The 20482-nt window shown below is 39.8% G+C and overlaps 1 protein-coding gene across 2 annotated transcripts in view; it reads left to right on the forward strand.

Moving 5' to 3' along the window:
- TMEM163 (transmembrane protein 163) overlaps nt 1-20482 on the forward strand; it is an 85889-nt gene that overhangs the window by 48975 nt on the left and 16432 nt on the right. For both annotated transcript variants that reach the window (XM_064718197.1, XM_064718199.1), the window contains 3 exons: nt 2367-2410; nt 3525-3616; nt 16831-16927. In XM_064718197.1, the coding sequence (XP_064574267.1) occupies nt 2367-2410; nt 3525-3616; nt 16831-16927 (233 nt within the window). The remainder of the gene's footprint in view (nt 1-2366; nt 2411-3524; nt 3617-16830; nt 16928-20482) is intronic.

The following is a 20482-nucleotide window of genomic DNA, read 5'->3' on the forward strand; positions in this document are numbered from 1 at the left end:
CTGGAAGAAAAACCCCCATTCCTCTCCAGTCCTTGCTATGACTTTCCATAGCTGAAAATGCACTTTGGGAAGAGGGGAGGTGAGGGATCAGCAGAAGCTCTGGGCCCATCCCTGCAGTGCCCTCCTGGAGCCCAGCAGTGACTCTGGGGGCAAAAGGACCACAATTAATTATTCCTCTGCCCAGGACTCTCAAAGGATCACAAATTATTCTTCTGCCCAAGGTGTCACAAATTATTCCTACCCCAGAGTGTCCAGCTCCAATGTCTGCAGTGGGAACCAGTTGTTTTTAGTGGATGTGGTTGGTCTGGTGCAGCCTTTACTGGCTTATACCCTGTAATCCAATATTAGAGCTGCTTTCACTGCCACAGAGCCTGAATCATGGACAAACATCCTGTTTAAGCTGGAATGACTTACTGGAGGGCTTTATGACTGTATTTGCCAGCTAGAAGTATTAATGTGCTTAAGTCAGGGCTGAAGGTTCTTTGACATTGCCATTTGACTCTGAAAGAAAAAGAAATGTGTTGTTTATTCCATTAGAAAGACAGTATAAAATATAAAACCAAATAAATAATATAGAAATACATCTTTCCAGTGCTTAAAAGCTCTTTATTACCTTTATTGTGGCCTTCCACCACTAAAAGTTAGTGTTGTAGGATGCCAGTCCTAGTCATACTCACTAATTAGCAAAAAGGTTTGAGCAGAGTTGTGACACTGTTAGTTAATACTTGTTTTTCATTGCTGTTTTAGATAGCTCAGGACAAACAGATTGTGTGTTACTGCTGTGATAGAACACATAAAATAAAAATAGTTCTCATGCAGAATTCCCTGTGCTTTAAATATACCAAATATGTCCCTTCAAGCATCCTTAAGGTGTGGAACTGCTATCTGTATGCAGTTCAGCACCAGAGAAATTACATATTCATTTTTAAAGGAACCATACAATTAGTTAGTTTCAAGTCTGGATCTGAGTTGGGAAAGAAACTGGCAATTGAGTAAAAATGGAGGAGTTAATTCCACTAGAGGGGTAAGCTAGAAATAGGAGTAAAAGTGTTGCTTTGAACTGCATCATATGGAAGCAGCAATGACAGGAACATTGCAAGTTTCTATGTACCTGTGAATCCTCATAATTTATTTTTTGCAATGTCTGCTGATTTTGAAACTATATTCCTCTAAGGAGGCAGACAATGAAAATTTGATAGGCAATATATTATTATGCAGTGAAGTGTTGAAATTTGCAGATCACTGGCAAGTCTGACCAAGAAATACAGCTTCTTTTTTTACCTAGGGAATGAAGTGTGGGAGATTATGGTTTAAATATGAGAGGGAGATGTAAATCTACACTGTTTCAATACTCTTCAGCTTTGAGGAAATTGGAGTCTGGGGAGGAACCTTGATGACTTTTCTTTGTGTTTTTGCCAAATGTAATGATAAAGTCCAAATATTTGTGATATCTGGCTTGTTCATGACCACATCTAGGTCTTAGATCCATAACAAAAAGGGTTTTTTCCCGAAGAATTTAATTTCTGTTTCTCCAGATAAGTGTCACAGAACTGCAGCTTGCTGTTACTGAAAAGAACAGTCAAATCATAGTGTCTCTGTTCTGCCAAGCTGCTCTAATGAACAATGAGAATTAAATATTGTGTTTGTCAGCCTGAGATTGACAAAGTCAGTGATGAGTCTGTTTTTTGGTTTATTTGGTTTTTGTTCTACAAAAATATGTTCTTATTAAGTTAGCTGATATCTGTTCATATAAGAGTAGTCAAATAAATCTTTCAGTCTTGGTTATTTTTCAGAAGGTACTATGTGGTCAAAACCAGGGCTGATCGAAACTTTTCCTCCTGACGTTTTTGCATTGGAAGTCATGCAATTATGGGATCTGAAGCATTTCTTGGGGCTGTGTGAGTTACCCTTGGGCTTTTTGCCAAAAAATGGCACTCAAGAAGTCTCAATGGGCCTTGTGAGGTTTTCTGTCATCCAGTTCAGGTGGCCTGAAAGTCGTGGCTGGAGCAAGGAGCACTTTGAGATGTGTTAAGTTTCCTGAGAGTTTGATATTGTGGTTTCAAAATGTTTTTGTTGAAATCTGCATCTCAACCACAGCTTGTTTCATGAGCAGACTTTCTGAATGCTGCTCAATCTCCCCCATTACAGTTTTGGAAGACATCTCTTCAATGTTCTGACCATTTCCTGTGGCACAAAGTCTTTTTGTAGGCATTTTGTAAGTGTTGGGTCAGGTTGTTCTAGTGGGAACTGGGTGAAAGTAAATGCATGTGTTAAAATTGGTTTTGTAGCTCTTGAACAGCAGAAAAAGAAAAAAAAATACAAAGAAAGTTTAAAGTTGACTCTAAATAATATTTTCTTTCCTTTAGCTGTCTCCGTAATGAGATACAGTGCATCATCCTTTGGATTTGCTGTAAGTACAGATGCAATTGAAATATTATCTACTCTGTTTTTCTTTTCCAAGGGCCTTTTCTGAACATGAAATACTGCATTTTTCCTTATGGTAAGTTCATGGAAAGCTGTGTTAAGTCAATAATGTGATAGAAAACATGTTGTAAAGTCAAGCATTGGAAAGGGTGGCAAAGATCATCTAATTATAATTTTTCAGTTTCTGCCTATTAAGTCCCATCCTGGAGTTAAAACCCATGCTTATACCTTATTGTTGATGTTACCCAACAGATAGGTTTAATTATACAAAATCTCTCAGCTAAAAATCATTTTTGTTGTTGAACTTGAACCAAATTCTGAATTTCCTGTCTGAGCTGTCCCCATTGAAGCTGATGGTAAGACTGCTCCTGACTTTGGGATGTCAGCTTTTCTTTCTAGTCCTTGCCATGACTTTCCAGATTCGTGGCAGAGCAAAAAATTCCTAATGACAAGCAATGACTCATATCAAATAATTTATCTTTAGCTTTCAATTCTGAAGGTCGGGTTGACTCTGTAGGAAGTTTGACATGGGAGTGAAAGTTCTTACAGGGGGACAAGCCTGGTTTTCAGTGTTCAGGACACCACATCTGCATTAATTGGGAATACAAACATGGCAATTTTGCTGATGATACAGAATAATAAATTCATGTAGGATGAAATCTGAGTGGGATTTTGGAGAAAAAGTTAATATTTTCTTGTTTGGAAACAAAAGTTCTTGCAGGAAATTAGTGACTGCAGGCATTTTTCTACACTTATTTCTTTACAGTCTTTGCACTAGGATCATATTAGTATTTTAACTCTTGGAGTCCTACAGTGGCAGACTGTGATGTTTGTTTTTTCTTAACTTCTTCACAGGTGATAGATTAAAAATCCAATTTTTTTAAATCCTTTGATTGACTTTTTGAGCTCTGAGGTGTGCCACTGTGCAATAATACATGTCAAAAATGTGAACATCAATTCAATAAACATAAATTGTGCCTTCATTAAAGTGATTTATTTGAAGCTGCTTTGTGCCTGTGCAGCAGGATGGCAAATGCTTTGCTCTTAGTGCAGGGCACACTGAATGGCCCACAGGACAATTGGCTCTGTCTCTCTTGCAGTTTGATGCCACCCTGGACGTTTTGTCATCAGCGATAGTTCTGTGGCGCTACAGCAACGCGGCCGCGGTGCACTCTGCACACAGGGAGTACATGTGAGTAAACTTCACTTCTTCTGCCTCTGCCAGGGGCCTGCAGAGCTTCTGGTGTCAGGCTGGGAGGCTGCACATTCCAGAGCTTTGACAAAAGCATTTTGTCCTGTCAGCAAGCGTTCTTTCCTTCTGCCAGCTCGCTGCTCGCTCCCAAACACGCAGCCCCTCCTCAGGCAAACCTCCCTGTGGTTGGGATTTTCAGTTTCTTTTTAGCCAACATTGCAGTGGTTAGGCCTTTGCAATTTGGTTTCCCTTACAGCACCTGCATCAAGTGAACTGTATTTGCAATCTGTAATAGATTTGTAAATCTTTCATTTCGCATCTTACTGAATTATTCTTACTAGAGTATGGTTTTTGAAATTGATGCTTGTATTATATTTGTACTTCTCTCAAGAAGTTTGAATATGAATCACTTCTTTTTAAAGTAAGAGCATAGCAGTGATGCATGGTTTTTTTATGCTTACTTTGCAAGCAAAATTTTTCCATAATAAATGTTTGATGTGTATATCCTATGGGGGAAAAAAAAGTCTTTACATATGCAGCCCAGTATTGATCACTGGGAATTGGGTTCTGCATCATTGTACAGCATTTCTATGGGTGATTCATATGGTTGCTGAGAAGATCAGGTGAAGGTTGAATCAAGAATTTTTCCAACTAGTTCATAAAGAGGATTTAAAATTCCTACTCGAATTTTGGGTGGAGAATTGCAGTACATTTTCCTGTTTTGGGTTTTTCTCTGTACTGCCATTTCTGGCAGCATCCCATCTGGCTGGAAAATAGTTCAACTGTCCCCTGGAATGGACTGCAATTTTACAATAAAGGGGAGTAAGGTAGGTTCTGTGCTGAAACACCTCAAATGATGTCCTTTTAACAAAGGGCAGCTTGATGAAACCAAACGTTGCATAACTGGTAGGATAAAGAAAAAAAAAACACACAGAAAACCAACAGCAAAAAGCCAGACTGGAAGGTCTCAATCACATCTTCACAATCTTTTTTCTAAAAACTAAGGAAAAGCAAGCAGTATTTTTACATGCCTTAACTCAGGCTCATGCAACAGCTTGCCAGGGCTGTGAGTTCCTTTCTGGCAGGGCTCCATACAGAACAGTTTGGAATAAAAGGCCATAAAAGACTGATGTGGCATTGATTCATAAAAATAAATTCAGAAGAATGTGATTAAAATTAGTCTTCCTGCACAGATTTGGAGATTTTAACGGACATTTTCTTAGCATCTTGCTTTTGTGGGTGTCCACAGAGATTCCTGTCAACATTCAATTAACATATTTTTGAAATCTTCTGTTGGGCTTTTTCAAGTGAACCTTGTAAAGTATTTAAAAGAATACAATATACAAAAGAAGACTCAACATATCCCTGTGGCTAAGCCAGTAAAGTGAACAGGCAAACTAGTAAACATATTTTCCTGTTTTTTAATGCTCATTTTTAATTTGCTTTCATATAATCCCTCTGCTTTAATAAGAATGAATTAAGTCAGTGAATTACTTGCCATGCCCATTAGTTGAAGACAGTTAGGGTTTCATTATGAGTTCAGTATCAAGTGCAAGAATGTTCCCATGTGCTGGGAATATGAATCACTGGATATCAGCCTGGTTATCCCTGTTTCCAGAGCTGTGTTTCCACCACAGTACTGACAGCAGAGAGATGGTGAGATGGTTGTGCTGCTTAAGGCAACTCTTAGTGTGTCAGATTTTTGAGGGAGCCACATTTCTAATTTCCTGTTGTGTTTAATCAATCTTTAACTTGAAACATTGCACGTAATTATTTTTCCTCCTTGACACAGGGAGAATGTTGCAATGATGCCTGCTGGCTGCTTGCTCAGCTTATGAATAATCAATCTTTGCATCATATGTGCCTCTAACTCCACCTGGTCTGTCACCATCCCTGTTTTCTGTGGGCCTCCTCCCTCAGACTCCTGGACTGTGTGGGTGCTTTGGTTGTGCTGTGTGTTATTCCTGTTTTTGTGTGCTTGGCCATATTCTGCCTTAGTTCAGGGGTCTGTTTACCAAAATAAGGTGTGCCAGAGTAGCTTCAGTTTAGTTCTTTATTTATAGGTCTCTCTTATTGATTTAAATATTTCACTTGTCTGTGTATCCTAACAAATCTGAAAAAAACCTTATCTCCTCGGCAAAAGCCAAGTGGTACTGACAATTAATTGTGTTTTGCAAATTTATAAAACCTCCTCTTTCATAAACCTGACAGCAAGAGATTGATCCAAAATCTGTTAAAATCAGTGTAAAGCCTGTCATGGGAAGGCAGCACTAGAGTCAGTCCCAGCTCTTGGACGTCATTGGGAGAGAACATAAAGATAGACTGAAAAACACACCCCCAGGAGAAGGCACAGAGAATACAGCCTGACTCATGATGTGCTGTGAATTAAATACTGAGAATAAAATGCTAAGAAGTGAAAGAAATGCGTAGTCTTGCCTGAGCTGTGGCCATATGGCAGTTGGAGCTGCAGCATTGATGGGCTGGCACTCCCAAGGGTACAGAAGTGCTTGCTGTGCCAAGTTCTGCTCAGAGGAACCAATGCATTTCCATTTGACTTCAGGGCAACTGGAGTGCTGAAACCATCATGCAAATGTGTCCTGCTGAGCTTAACTCTGCTTAATGTGTTTCATTTTTATTAGATCATTTGATTTCTCTTGTTTTCTGGAGTGAGATGAGACGGTTCTTTTTCAGAGCGCATCCCTTTGGTTCATCCCTTCCCTCTGGGATGTCAACCACAGCACACAGCTCAGAAAAGGCTGAACCCCTGGCAGGGGCACCAGCCCTGTAACCAGTTGTTGATTCTCCAGATTCAGCCATCTCAAAGCTCTGCTTTCACTGGGAGGATCAATGAGAACACTCCTTGTGCTCCAGAGTCCTTTACTGCCTCTTCTAGAGCTCTGTCAGCCTTGTGATGCTGCTCAGACTGCTCCTGGATGTGTCATTGGTGCCCACATGAAACAAAAGCCAAGGCTAAAACATTCACCAAGATCAGGAATGAAACCACTGCAAGATTGAGACACTGCTTGGCTCTGCCTAGCTGGCTCATTAATGAAAGAGTATGTGGGAGTGGGATGAATATTTGATGTTTTAGAGAAGAGTCCTTGAAAGAATTGTAGGTTTTGAGGCAATGCAGGAGTTGGGAAGGACTAAAGATATCTGGGAAGAGAGTCAGAGTACATGCATAGTTCATGAGTACTTGATCTGCTCAGTGTGATCTGCTAGGTTGTGAATTAACATGCAGGAAATGTAAAGGTGCTGAACAAGCCATCAAAAAGCAATGATCAAGGAATTAAAGAAAGAAAAAAGTGCTGAAATAACTGGAGAAATAATTTGAAATTTCCACTAAAGATGAAAATTTGCAACTGAAATTGACTGAGGTGTTTAAGACGTGCAAAGAAATGTCAGTGGTCCTCCTGGCTGCTCTCCACAACCAGTTTACAAATGCCTTGAATATTCTGCCCTTTAGTAAACCCTTAGCAACTTGGTAGCTGAAGCAAATATAAATCTGCTGAAGAAGAACTTTATTGACACTGGTTTGGCACCAGTGATTTTTCATGTGCTTAAATAAACTCAGTCAATAGCTGTAGAAGAAATTTCTTAATAGAAGACTGGAAAAATGTCTCATGAGATGTTGAACTAGTCACTGGCTATACTGGCTAAAAGCCAGGGGCAGCTTTTAGCTTCTGTTAAATTCAGGAATGCAGGACTTGGCTGGAGTGCAGGAACTGTGTCTTAGGAGAAAGTGAGAAATACCACCAAAAAAGGAAGGATTGGAAAAACAGAATAACAAACTACATGTACACAGCCTTCTGGGAAAGCTTTAAAAACCAGAGCTCTTTCAGTACAGTTGGTTGAAAGATCTTGATTTTCTGTACAATGCAGTACAAGGACCCAGTGTCTGCCTATGCCTCTGGGATCCATTCTGAGATTTTTGGCTCCTTTTTATTGCAAAAGCCAACTCTGTACAGCATATTTAAAACCATGATTCTTGACAGTTGCAGCTGGTGTTTGCTATATATTATTTTGTTGATGGTATCAAGTTAAATTCTGTGTTTCCCAGGAACCAGTCTGTCAACATCTCTCTTAACCCAGTGCCAGAGTAAATAGGAATCCTGACTCATAATGAACATTCTGGATTATGGCAAGAGCAGAAAACACATATTTCTTACATTTCTTTCACTGTTTTGGTGTTGTGGTTCTGTTTGTTTGTTTGTTTGCTTGGGTTTTTGATTATGTATTTCAGACTCTGGCTATGCATTCCTTAATTACCTAATAAGAAAATGAAATTGTATCATGGACTAATCATTTTAAACACACTTGTGGTGCTCTACGTTGCCATGACATAATGAATGCAGATATGTCCTTTCTTTTTTTCTACTGGTGGAGCTGTTGTCTGAAACATGAGCACAAATACTAAAATTACAGCAATTAAAATCTGCAGTGTGGTGACATGGGTGCAGATATCTGTCATAGCTTCACCTGCTTCTGAGAAAGCTTTTTGCCAGAAGAGAAGAGTCATTTTGCAATTAGGCATTACCTAAATGCTTTGCTGTGTGCCTGTAAGTTAACTTTAAACTCCACACCTGAGCTGTGTCTGTGGATTTGGTACCTTCAGGATGCTGAGCCCATTTTACCCCTGAAGAATGCCTGCTCTGGGGATTTGCTTCTTAATGGATTCCTAAATTATGGGGAGGAGGAACTGGTGTTCTCACCTGTTTTAACATTCAGAAGAACACAACTATAACAGCTTAATCCAAGAATTTCTTTTTTAGCTTTAGCTAAAAGCAGTCTCCAAGAAAGATATTTGATTGCTCCTCATCAGAAATTATGTGAGAAATCACATGAGAAAATGTGATGAGACCCTAAAAGAGAGAGAGCCTCTCCTTCCAAAGCAATTGTAACCCTTTTTTCTCTCTTGCTCGTGTTCAGATGACACCACTTGGGAATATTTACCCTGGTATCTGGTCATGGGGAGTCTTGCAGAAGTTATACTGAATATATGTGCATTACAATTAGGCATATGGGGAATATGGGGATTGTGATGTATCCTACTTTTGCACTCAAAACTTGAAAGCATTAGAAGCCACCTTTTATGACTGCCATACTGCAAAGTTAGGTCTGGCTCTTCTCCCTTCCTCTGATTCTAAAAGAAAGCATATTGATCTAGATGGTTCCAGGGCATATTCTCACTTGGTTCACAGAACTGAATAAAACCACCCAAATTTTCATTACTTCTATTGTATTTAAATTTTAATGTAAGGGTTGGCTCTGCTGTACTGGTTAACCCAGCTAAATGAGCACTGTCTATTTAGGTAGTGTTGAATGAAAATAATCCTCTGGGTTCAGACCCAACATATCAGTCACATTGAAAAAACCGAGGATAATTTTATCTATACCATGCACACGAAAGAGACTCGAAGCACAGATGGCAAAATCCACACCTACCCACAGTTCAGGGCAAACCTCTGTGGCTGGAGGCAAAGCTCTTTTGTGATGAGTGAATGGAATACCTAAGTGATCTGGAAAAATGTCAAATGCATGGAGCTCAGAGCCCACCTCTGCAGCTCATGTGTGGTTCTCAGCTCCCAGGGGTTTGGCCTCACACCACATTTTCACAGAATGTGAAAATTCTCTCCCACAGAATGAGGCACAATAAAGAGTTTTCAAAGAGAATGCTCACCTGTGCTTGGATATCTCCTTTATAGGACGAGAGGTATAGTTTCTTCTTAACCACACTGAAAATTTCTAAATAATTCTTTCTTCTGAGATATTTGGCCAAAATTCTACATCCAGATAAAGTGCCAGATACAAGAGGTGCTTCCTATGGCTGATTTAACAAACATCATAATTTCTCCATCAATTCATTATCCCATATTCAGACAAAAGTAAATCAATCACAAACTTTGCTCTTAGCCAGACAGAAATGCATTTATGCCTTGTGCAAACACACCCCAAAAAAATCATTGCACATACAAGTTATATTAAATTTGAAATAGAAAATGTATATATTTATATATTCTAAAATCTGTTTCAAAAACTGTGGCATCTGTAGACTTGGCAATGATTTTACTGGAGCTAGATCCAAAACCCATGAAAGCCTTTCCTTTTACTTGACTGATGGTTGATTAAGCAGGATTTGTGTGTTTTGCCTACTATTTACACATAGGCCTATGTACGTAAAATAAGGGATATGATGTTTCCTGTGCTGGGATTTGATGATCACCATAAAAATGAATATTATAGAGGTTCTCAAAAGGGTTTGATTTCCAGGTTCAGGGGAATGGCAGAGTCTCTGATCATCTGCTGCAAGGGAGGAGCAGTGCTGGAGCCAGGAGGGTGGTTGTAAGGCAGGTGTACTCCAAGTGCAGCTGCAGAGTCTGTGCAGACCTTGGAGCTAGAAAACAATTCATAAGAGTTTTTGAACTCCCCCCAGTTGTAGAAATGTCTGTTAGCTTTTTCTGGTAGATATTCCATACCTGGGGTATCAAATTATTTATGGAAATGTTGCCCCAGTTCAGCTGCATGATGTTAAAGTATGTAAATGCCCTGTTCTGCAGCAAGTGGTTGAAATCCTAAGGGATAATAAAAATTTTAGAAAGCCTGTAACACTTTCAGCATGAAATGGTTCCCTAGTAGAGCTGATCTGAGTCTCAGACATAAACAGCATTTCCCCTCAGTGTCTTTTAAGTTAGACCATGTGATATCGCAGCACACTTTTCCAACACAGTAATTGAAAAATTGATTTTCAGTGGTCATTTGGACTATTACTTGTATTCTCTTTATTGTGTAATCTAGTTTGGGCTTATGTTTTTTTTTTATGGTGAGAAAAACAGAGTAGCTGTAATGATGCTGATCTGGATCCTGGCAGTTGGGGGTGGATTATGGAACATGTGTGATGAACAGTAAGCCCACTTCGTTCCTTTTAAAGAGTGCCTTAAATTGACTCCATTCCCTCCTCACTGAGCACCAGGCAGGTGTAAATACCCTGAACAGCTGTGATTCTGTACAGTTTGGTGTCCAAAACCTCTTCATGAGCTACACCTGATACCAGAGAAGCTAATATAACTGCCTAATTGGACACAAGGAAGCTTTAGATTAGCAGTAGAGCATGACAGGACTCTCAAGACTGAGGCTGATATTCCATCTTTTGCCCGTGTATTACCATAATATGTCACAGTGGCTAGTTCTTTTTAGAAAAATCCTTTAATGAGTTTAAGAGGCAGATGTTACAGTTGTTGGAGTTCTGGATGTCACTCTCATGACAAATGTGACTGCCATGTTACAGAACAGCAGCAAGTGTTAGTGAACAGCTGCTTTGTAATTTGGATTTCTCTATTTAAAGGAGTGGATTTCTCTATTTCCATGGCAGGAGTGGCCCTTGCTCAATCCCTCCTATTCCTCACTTGTGTGACAGCAGATTTTCCCTACCATGCTTCTCATCATCTCCATCAAGCAGATCCCACTTTGCCAGCAGAAAATCATTTTTTTGGTGACCAGATTTGAACTTTTTCCCCCAAATCCTTATCCTTTAGATTCCAACATTGAGTTTTGACTGCACTTGAGGATTCCTGGGCTGGCTGTAGCTGGCATTTTACACTTGGCTGTGTTAAGTAGGTTGTGAGAGCTGCCATAGTTCCAGTGTTTAAACAGGCTGACAGCCTCTCCTCCAGGAGAAATGTTGTTGCAAATTCCAAGTTATTAATGAAGGAGCAGTCACAGAATGTAATTTGTGTTAGGTTTTGGGAAGGAAGAATGAAAACAAGAGTACCAGCGAGGCAAAGAGATAGTAAAGGGTTCCTCTCAGATGGTTACACATGGAAGACAATTGAGAAAAAAGTAAAGATACAGAATTTGAAAGTGAATGAATACTTCATGCTCAAAAATATTTTTCTAACTTCTGACAGCAAAGACCTCCTGGACAATTGCCTTCTGTGTTACACCATGTGACTTCCCCTGAATGATTCCCTGCACGATATTCACTCTGTCAGCCACTAATACTAAAATCCCTTCTAATCATAGGGAAACAGGATTTAGCACTTTTACAGTTTTTATTAGAATAATTAATGTTATAAATTTTTTTCTTCCTTAAACTCTAGAGGTTTTATTAGTGGGTTTACTCAGAGATTAAATTCTGTATCCATCATAAAACTGATTTTCTCTGCTTTGCTGAAGAAGCTCACATTACTCCTGGGCTTAGAGCTCTTATTGGCCTGCAGCTCATTTTAATGTGAAGTTACAGTTTCTTGCAGAGTAATATTTTTCACCACTTCAGTGGTGAAAACAGCCTGCAGAGATTTTAACATTTCCTTTTCTGTGGGCTATTAGGAGTCATTAATACTGAAAGATCTTGACAGAGCCTGCAGAGTTAAAGATTTTGTGACTAAAAATTAATGGGTTCACAGGATACTGCAGGTTGGAAGGGGCCTCAGGAGGTCTCTGGCACAAGCTCCTGCTCTGAGCAGAGTGAGCTGTGAGATCAGAATAAGGCACTCAAAACTTCATCCAGTGAGCTCTCCAAAACTTCCAAGGCTCCACAGCCTCTCTCTTCCAGTATTAATCCATGGTGGAAATAGAATTTCTTTTAGGAAAATATAACATGGTAAGATTCTTAACAATCAAGGAAATGCAGAATTAAAACAGAGTAAACCAGCTCTTGTAGGGTAACCAAAATACATGTAGAAATGAGAAGTATTGTCTTTTATTTACTGCATTGTGGCTGCCAGAGAATTGGATAAAGAACAGAAGCTTGTTTAGATGGCAGCTTTGCAAATGTGAGAATAGAGTTCCTATCTCAAGAATATGAATACAAATCCTCGTGCTCTGTACAATGAATCTTTTTCAGTTCCTTTTGTCATGTTTACCCCTGTAGCTCAGCTGAAATGATCAAAATGTTTTCTGTGAGTAAGGCAAGCAATCTTGATAGCAGAAAGGAAGCTTTTACAGTGGGAGCAATCAATCACTGGAACAGCCTCCCCAGGGATGTGGCAGAGCCCTCATTGTGGGAAGTTTCCAAGATGCTGAGAATCTCATCCAGGTGCTGTGAAAGGTTGGACCAGGTGACATTTGGAGGTTCCTTCCATCCCAGACTCTTCTGTTGTTCTGTGAGCCTCTTTGCTTTGGTTAAAGCAATAAACACGCCCAACCTTCCCACAAAATAACCCATATAATCAAAACAAGTCAGCTAATCTGGGATACTGCAATGAATGAAACAGGTGGGAGAGCAGAAAAAAATTGGGAAGTAATTAGACTGCTCCTGACAAACTTGTTTTATTCCATGTGGTGTCATCATGGTTCAGGCATCAGTTTAATGAACTGGAAGTGTGGTGGTGGAATAGTTTCCAGGCTATAACAGACAAACCATCAAGTGCAAGAGACCCTTTTCCCTCCCTACTGCCCCAAAACAACTCCCTGTGAGCTGCTAGGAGAAAGTTGACACATTTTTGCAGATTGTGTTCATATGCATCACTAATTTTTTCTGAATCTTTAATTCTGTTGTCCCACCTTTTCTGACTTGAGAGGAGGAATTTCCAAGGGCTCCATTGCAAACCCTGGTTGGTACAGTGCTGCTGTAAAGATTTGCCAGAAAGAGAATGGGATGATAATTAAGAAGAGGAAATTTTTGCCTTGGCTGTTGATATGAGAAAAACTCCATTTCCAGTCACCCTTGTGTAGCTTTTCTCTGATCACTTTTGAGGTTGTTCATAGCAGAGCTCGTTACTCAGCATATATTTGTAATTTCATTGCTATTATAAATTTATTTTTTATAGAATGTTACCAAACAAGTAGCTGAGAATCTAAGCCTGCAGTCTTGCATCAATTTGACTGCTGCTCACCTGGAGGAGCAGCCTCTTCTTCTGAAAGGGGTCAACTCATGAAAGGGTGTTTAGTGAGGCAAGACCATGCTAAAGGTAAAGTTGCTTCATTATATCACCATAGAAATCCGAGTGAGATTAATTCTATGTTGGCAACATTACAGAATTTTAGTGTTATCACTATCTGTAGGGAATTATAACACAGAATTGCAAACTTTAAGATAGAATAAAGGCTATATCCACAAATTGGGAGGCTGTTCTGCTGCATCTGCTGAATGCAAATGAATTGGATCATTGGAGTTACTGTCCTTAGGAAATTAATTTTATCATAAGATGAGGGGGAAAAGTGCTAACTTACTAATAGCAGCTTGAAAATTGAGTTTGTGGAGGTGGAAGCCCCTGAATCTCAGTACTTTTCATAGCTACCTGCTTAAAAGCCATTGACTTATGCAAAGCAACAAATTTTTGATTAAGGAAAAGAATATCAGATGCTTACAGTGATTGATTTCCTTTTCTGGTTTTCTTATGAGTTGTGAGAATTTGTCAACAAAATGAGGAATTGTGTCTGTTAGAGCTGCACACAGGGAATATGTGATGGAAGAGGTGAGGTGGCAGCTGTGTGCTGTAATGCAGTTACACTGATCTGCTTCTGATGGCTGTGAAATATCCAGGGCTGCTGTAGTACAAAATGGGTATTTATAGGGCTGCATAAATATAAATGGCTTGTACGTGGGTTGTAATACTGCTTTCAAGAAAACATATTTTGAAAATTGTCAAGATTCAATTGTCAGAATCAATCTTTTGTTTTTAAGATTTATACAGGTGTCTGAATTCCACTGGAAGTGATCTAGCAGGGACATAAGCTCCAAACCTGTGTCAAGTCTTTGATGGTATTGAGAGTCTAAATTATTTCACTCTAAATGCCTGGAGCTGCAGTACAACCAATTTAACAGAGTGTTTCATATGGGACAAAATAATGCTGAAAATTTTACAGAAATGATGAGGCAATTTCTAATACAATGAATTATACTTCATATTGTCTTCTGGATTTTCACATACAAATACTGCCTCAAAAACACATCAAGAACTCTTGGCAGATCATGATCAGCTACCAACACCTACAGCAAACTAAAGAAGGCTTGGTGGTTTCACTGTTAAATCTGTAATATTTAATTATCTTGTAATTTTCATTACTTTTGCATTCCAAATTGCTTTAAGAAAAAAAACCAACTTTGAAAGTTTGAGCTGTAGTTGAGTTAAAAGTTGATTGCTGCCTGAATATCAGAGATGCCCTCACCTTGTCCTTTGGGAATTAGTTTTCTATTCTTCAAACTATACTGCATTCTGAAAGATTCCAGAAAGATTGTTTCTAAAAACCAAATAAAGTTTTTACACTATGTTTTAAAATGTTTTGACTAAATTTTCTCTCTTCCTCCTTGTTTTTAGAAGCAATATATTACATGAGACTGGAGAAGGTTCCAGATTTATGTATTCTTCATTAGGGCTTTTCTGTATCCTGTCAAACCTGTAGCATCAATTGTTTTGCTTTACAGATCAATTATAACTATAACTATTTAGTGGGTTCAGTGGTAACCTGACACTAACTTAGGTAGAAATGGCTGTAAAATAAGGACATGATCTTCAAGAGGTGCTGGAGATGTGAGTCAAGGGTTAGGACAAAGTTATCAGGACTGTCTTTAAATTCTTCTCTGTGTTATCAGTCCACCCTCACTTCTGCACCACTCCTCTTTCACTAGTTTTTATGGGTACTTCTGAGTTGATTTCAGCCTGTTTAGAAATGGCAGTTTGCTCACCTAATTTAATTGAATGTTATTAATGAAGTTGCATTTGCCAAGCACCTTGGCACTAACACCCTTCAGTGCAGTTGGAAACACTCTGTAGTTACACAGCAGTGATTGTTAGCAGATGGAAATGGGCTGGCTTGTATTAACATTTTTGTGGTCTAGCACAGTAAAAGTAGAGCATGCTTACAATAACCCATTGCAACTTGTTTGTTATGTACTACAGTTTCTCAGATTAATTTTAGGAGGTTTGTTATTTTTTGCATTTGTAGTTGGATTTTGCATGATTTGCAGTCTAGTTAGAAATTATTTCTTTCTAGCAAATGAGATTAAAAGAAGACAGTGCAGTGTTGTGTCTTGGTGGTTTTGCAGATAAATCAATATACTCAAGAAGGCAAAAAAACATGTATTTTTTTGCTTGAAGTACTATACTCATGAATTTTGCATGCCTGTGGATTCCAAAAGCCAGCATATAAAGGAGAAGCTAGGCTTGCTAAATACGACTGCTGAATGCTTATTCAAACCTCAGTCTGCATTTCTTTCTGCTATTAATACCCTTGTCACTGTTGTTATCTTCTTCTTTTTCATCTATCTACTTCAGCTATTTCTGGGTAAGTAGGTGGATGGGAATTCTTTTGCCACAGTAAAACGGAGCTGGAGAATAAGAGAAACAGATCAAGGTTGCTGAAGCCATTGTGTATCTGTTGGCAAATTTGCAAAATATTTGGGTGTTTGGCAAGTCCACAGAGATAACCCCAAACTCTCTGATTTATGTGGGAACAAAGTCCAGCCAGTGGTCAGGGCATTCCCCAGGGAATGTTTGCCTGTCTTGCCCAGGAGTGTGCAGGGAATAAAAGATGTGCTGAGGGAAAGGGAAGATGAATTCAGTAGGCATCCAGTTCTAGGTATTGCCCCAGGAAGTGTGATCCACAGTTTCCAGCTCACAGATTTGGGGCTGTGTTGGTTTAAGCCCGGTGAGGGGGATGGAAAAGCTTGTCTTTCAGAATGGCTGTCAGATGAAATGTCAGCATATTCTTGCAGGAAGTTCATGTGTCTTATGTCAAGCAGTCACTGGCTCAGCAAGTGGCCTTAGGCAAAGGCAGCCAGATTTTGTGGACCAGTTCCTGAGTCATGTCATGCCTGACTGGGGAGGAAAGGTGAGGAAACAGCTGTTCCAGGCACTGTGGTGCTACTGACCACATTTACCAAATATCTCTGCTGGGTTAGTAAAGAGAATGAAGTTCCTTTCATTATTCTAATGGGAGATCCTAGCAAAACAAACACACACAGAGAAACAGTCCTTCTCCAGAGGGCTCTGTGACAAATCATCAGGAGCAGAAGTGGCAGGTCCTTCTCTCTGAAACATCAGAGAATGGAGCATCATCTGCTGTGTCCTGCCTTCTCATACATAATCCAGGTTTTAAGAATGGGAGAAGAACTGGATGTTTCCTTCTGTTCTTTAATTTAAGCCTCTATCTTTAGCTCCTTAAGACATTTTTTTATTATTAATATTCTGTCACCCTCTGTTACCCTGGAAGTGTTGGCAACTTCAAATATGTTCTTAACATTTCTTTGTATTTTTCTCTATTTTTCCCCCCAGGGCTTGTGTTATCTTGGGTGTCATATTCCTGCTGTCATCAATATGTATTGTGATCAAAGCCATCCATGATCTTGCAAAGAGGGTGCTTCCAGAAGTGGTAAGGTGATTCCTGTTCTTTTAAATGTTCTCTTTATTCCCTGCCCTGCCAGTGGGACTGAGAATTGCCAGTGTCTTCTTCCAGCAGCCCCACTGAACTCTGTGGAGCTCTAGCAGGTGCCTTTCCTGCCTGGCTCTCATACTGACCCTGCTCTTCCAGCAGTATTTTTTATTTAAGTGATGGAGTCTAGTCTACTTCTGTAGTTTAGTTATGGGTTTTTTATAGGTTTGACCCCAAATCTCTCTCAGTGTAACCACTTAAAGCTTCTACACAGGAAGAGAGGAGGTCTCTCTGAGCTTAATGAATGTGCTAGAATTTTATGAGAAGAATGTTTCCACAGTTTACTCCTCCAATGGCTTCGGTATTTTATTTTCAGTGTGGAAAAAATATATTTTTGGATTATATTTTAATGTCTTCCAGCTCTTGACTCCAACTCCAGAGCCATGTACGTGTAGCAGGGATGGAACAGGTGAGGGGAGCATGCTGGGTGAGAGAGCTGGCTTCTAGACTGGCTCATGGAGCATCACAAAGGGCTTTTCTCCTGCTCTCTGCTTTCTTTTGGCTGTCAAAGCAGCCCCCACCTGGCCTGTGGAGCAGCTCTCCCCAGTGGCCTTTCTCCCAGCTCTGCTCTGGCCTGTCCTGCTTGCTTCCTTGCAGTACTGGCTATTAACTCCCACTCATCTTAACAAGCTGCTCACTGGGAAAACCATTTGGCAGTGGTTCCACTCCCACAAGACTCTTCCTAATGTGCTCAAATAAAATGAGTTTGTCAGTTCAGTTGTTGTGTGCACAGCCTGACTCAGAGCTTTGTGAAGTTTGGTCAGGTTATGTGCTCAGCCTTGACCTCGAGGATTCACCCTGCCAAGGTGCCATTCTCAACACAGCACCACACAGAAACCAAAACTCCTTCCTTTCAACCAGGAGATGGAGGCAGAGCTGGAAAATCAAAAAGCCAAGATGGGATTCCATCTGTTACCACTGTTAGCAGTGCAGATGACCAACTGGGTCCTGTGTTCTCATGGAAACTTGCAAGGAGCTGGGCAATTGCAGGAGCTTGTTTTCAGTAGTTTGTGGGAATCTGGGTGAAGCTGAGTAGCACAGCCCATGAGTGAGCAGGTTACTGAACTGCAGCCAGGTGCATTGTTTGACTGCAGGTGATTCATGTTCTCTTTGCATTTTGCTTGCCCTCTTTTCCAGTCTTCATAATTTCCTGCCTCCTCAGCTTTGCCAGCATCCCAGCACATGGAGTTCACCAGCCTGGTTCTGTCAAAATGATCTGGGTTAGCTCAAACACTTTTAGGAGTCAGTTCCTAAACCCAACCAAAACATTTTGACAGAACTGGGTTGGGGGGTGAGCGTGGGGCATGTGCCAGTGAGGCTGAGGAGGAAGCAGGTGAGGGTGAGGGGAGACCCTGCTGTGATGATCAGCTAAGGGACAAATTCTTAATTCGTTTGTAGCCAAACAGTGCAAACTGGCTAGAGTTTGACTCCTGTTTAGTGAGAAAATGAAGTACATGGTCCTGACTCAGTGAAGGAGAAAGGAAAAGGGAGGTTACAACCATAATTAAAACACTCGTTTTGGTGAATTTTTGGTAGTGTATATCAGATTAACTCAGATGTCTCAGTCTAATTCATTGTGGGCGCTGCTCTTATAATTCTATCAGTAGGAACAGAAATTTAAAAGTTGTTTCATCTATATCTTACTCTTTCATCATTAGAAGTTAAATCTACAAGAGAGGGCTCTATTTCTGACATGGGGAGAAATGTCTCATATTTGGATTTTGAACATTTTTTATGATTTGCATCTAATGATTTTTGTGATATTGTACTTCCTCATTTTTAATGCTTTTAAATGCAGTTACAGTAGGAAAACATATGGAATCAGACCTGTAAATATGGATGGATAATCTTCCTCCTGTGACTGTTCTCACTCATCTAGGCACTCAAGTACTACCAGCAGTTTGAAGGATGTATCTGGCAGGGCATGGGCTGTGGATGAGTGGTGGCAGGGTAAAAGTCACACACACACATACACCTGAAGGATTTTCATACCTGACAATTCTGCCTGAAATGTAGATTGGAGCATGGCATGACAAGAGATGGTACTTTTGTTCAATGTCTCTAAAATGACATGGCAAGGATTTTAATTTCAAAGCCTTTCAGTACATCTCCCCATGGGAAACTGATTCAGCAAAGGTTGTGTGACAGGTGAAATATCTCTGTGCAAACTCAGAATAACAGTGAAAAATGGAAGGCTCAGGGGACAGCACCAGCGCTGCAAGTCATGGCCAGTGAGGTGTAATACCTAGGGGTTGCCAACATTAAAAATAACGGGGGAAGAGGATGTTGTTGAATAGAAACCTTTCCAGTTGCCATAGCTGTGCCTCACTGTGATGCTGATTTTCAGGTTGCTTGTTGCTCCCTTAGCTGCTCTAAACAGAAATTGTTCTTTCTCACTTGTTTGGGTCTTTGTTGATTGATTGTGATCTCGGCAAAGCTGCACTTGCCCAGGCCATGCCATCAGCATCTGAGCAGAGGGGAAACCTGCTCAAATTTCATCAGTAGGAGGCAGAAGTTTCTGCCTCAGATCCTTTATCCAGGGTGCTGTCTTCTACTTCTTGGGCCACTGATGAACTAATTGCTAATGATACTAATTTCTGTAATATCTTACCATGTAATTTGGTTTTAATGTGTGGCTATATATCATATATATAACAGTAACAATGTTTTCTGTTAATAGTTTTTTGCATAGCAGTGAAGTAACCAGTTCTGTATCAAAGTAGTGACCTGAAATATTTTCTGTGTGATATCTGTGTAACTGGGGTTTGCTATTAACTTGCTATTCTGAATTATCCTCGTGGTGTGAGCAAGAGCAGAACATTAAGACCAAGGAAAGGTAGTGCAACTCCACCAGTGTCCAAAACTGGTATAAAACTGGGGTGAAGAGCTCAGCACTAAATTAAGAGGATCTGTGCCTCAACAGAAGTTTCACATGTGAGTCAGAGTCCCATGATTTTTTGGTACAGTTTACATCCTTGTTGCCCTTTATTGCAGCAAAGGTCACTGAAGATGTGGGTAATTTTTAAAGAATCTTGTGAAATTTTAGCTGTGTGACTTCAATCTTAAGGGAGATAATGTGGCAAAAACCCAACTGGAAAATGTTGCTTTTGGTGATCAGATGCTGAACACAAAGTTGGTACTGTCAGCCCTGAGGATGGAGATGGTTGGGAATGCACTGCTCTATGTGAGGAATACAAGATTAAACTAATGATAATAATTATGCAAACCAACATGACTGACTTCACTGTTCTCAGAGCTATAAAGTCTCTTTTTATGTCTTTATTTCTGTTTAACTTAAGGAACTTTGTAATAATTTCTCTGAGTTCATTTCAAATTGCAGAAGTTTTGGAGAAAACAATATGATATGGACAAGTTTAATTTTAGAAATGAAATAGACTGGGTACTTAAGTATCTGCTTGCTAATGGTAAAGAACTATGACTAAAATCCTAAAAGCAGAGTCAATAACTTTTGAATAATTCTGGATCAATGATAGG

Source organism: Zonotrichia leucophrys, chromosome 7 (assembly GCF_028769735.1).
Source record: "Zonotrichia leucophrys gambelii isolate GWCS_2022_RI chromosome 7, RI_Zleu_2.0, whole genome shotgun sequence".
NCBI lineage: Eukaryota > Metazoa > Chordata > Aves > Passeriformes > Passerellidae > Zonotrichia > Zonotrichia leucophrys.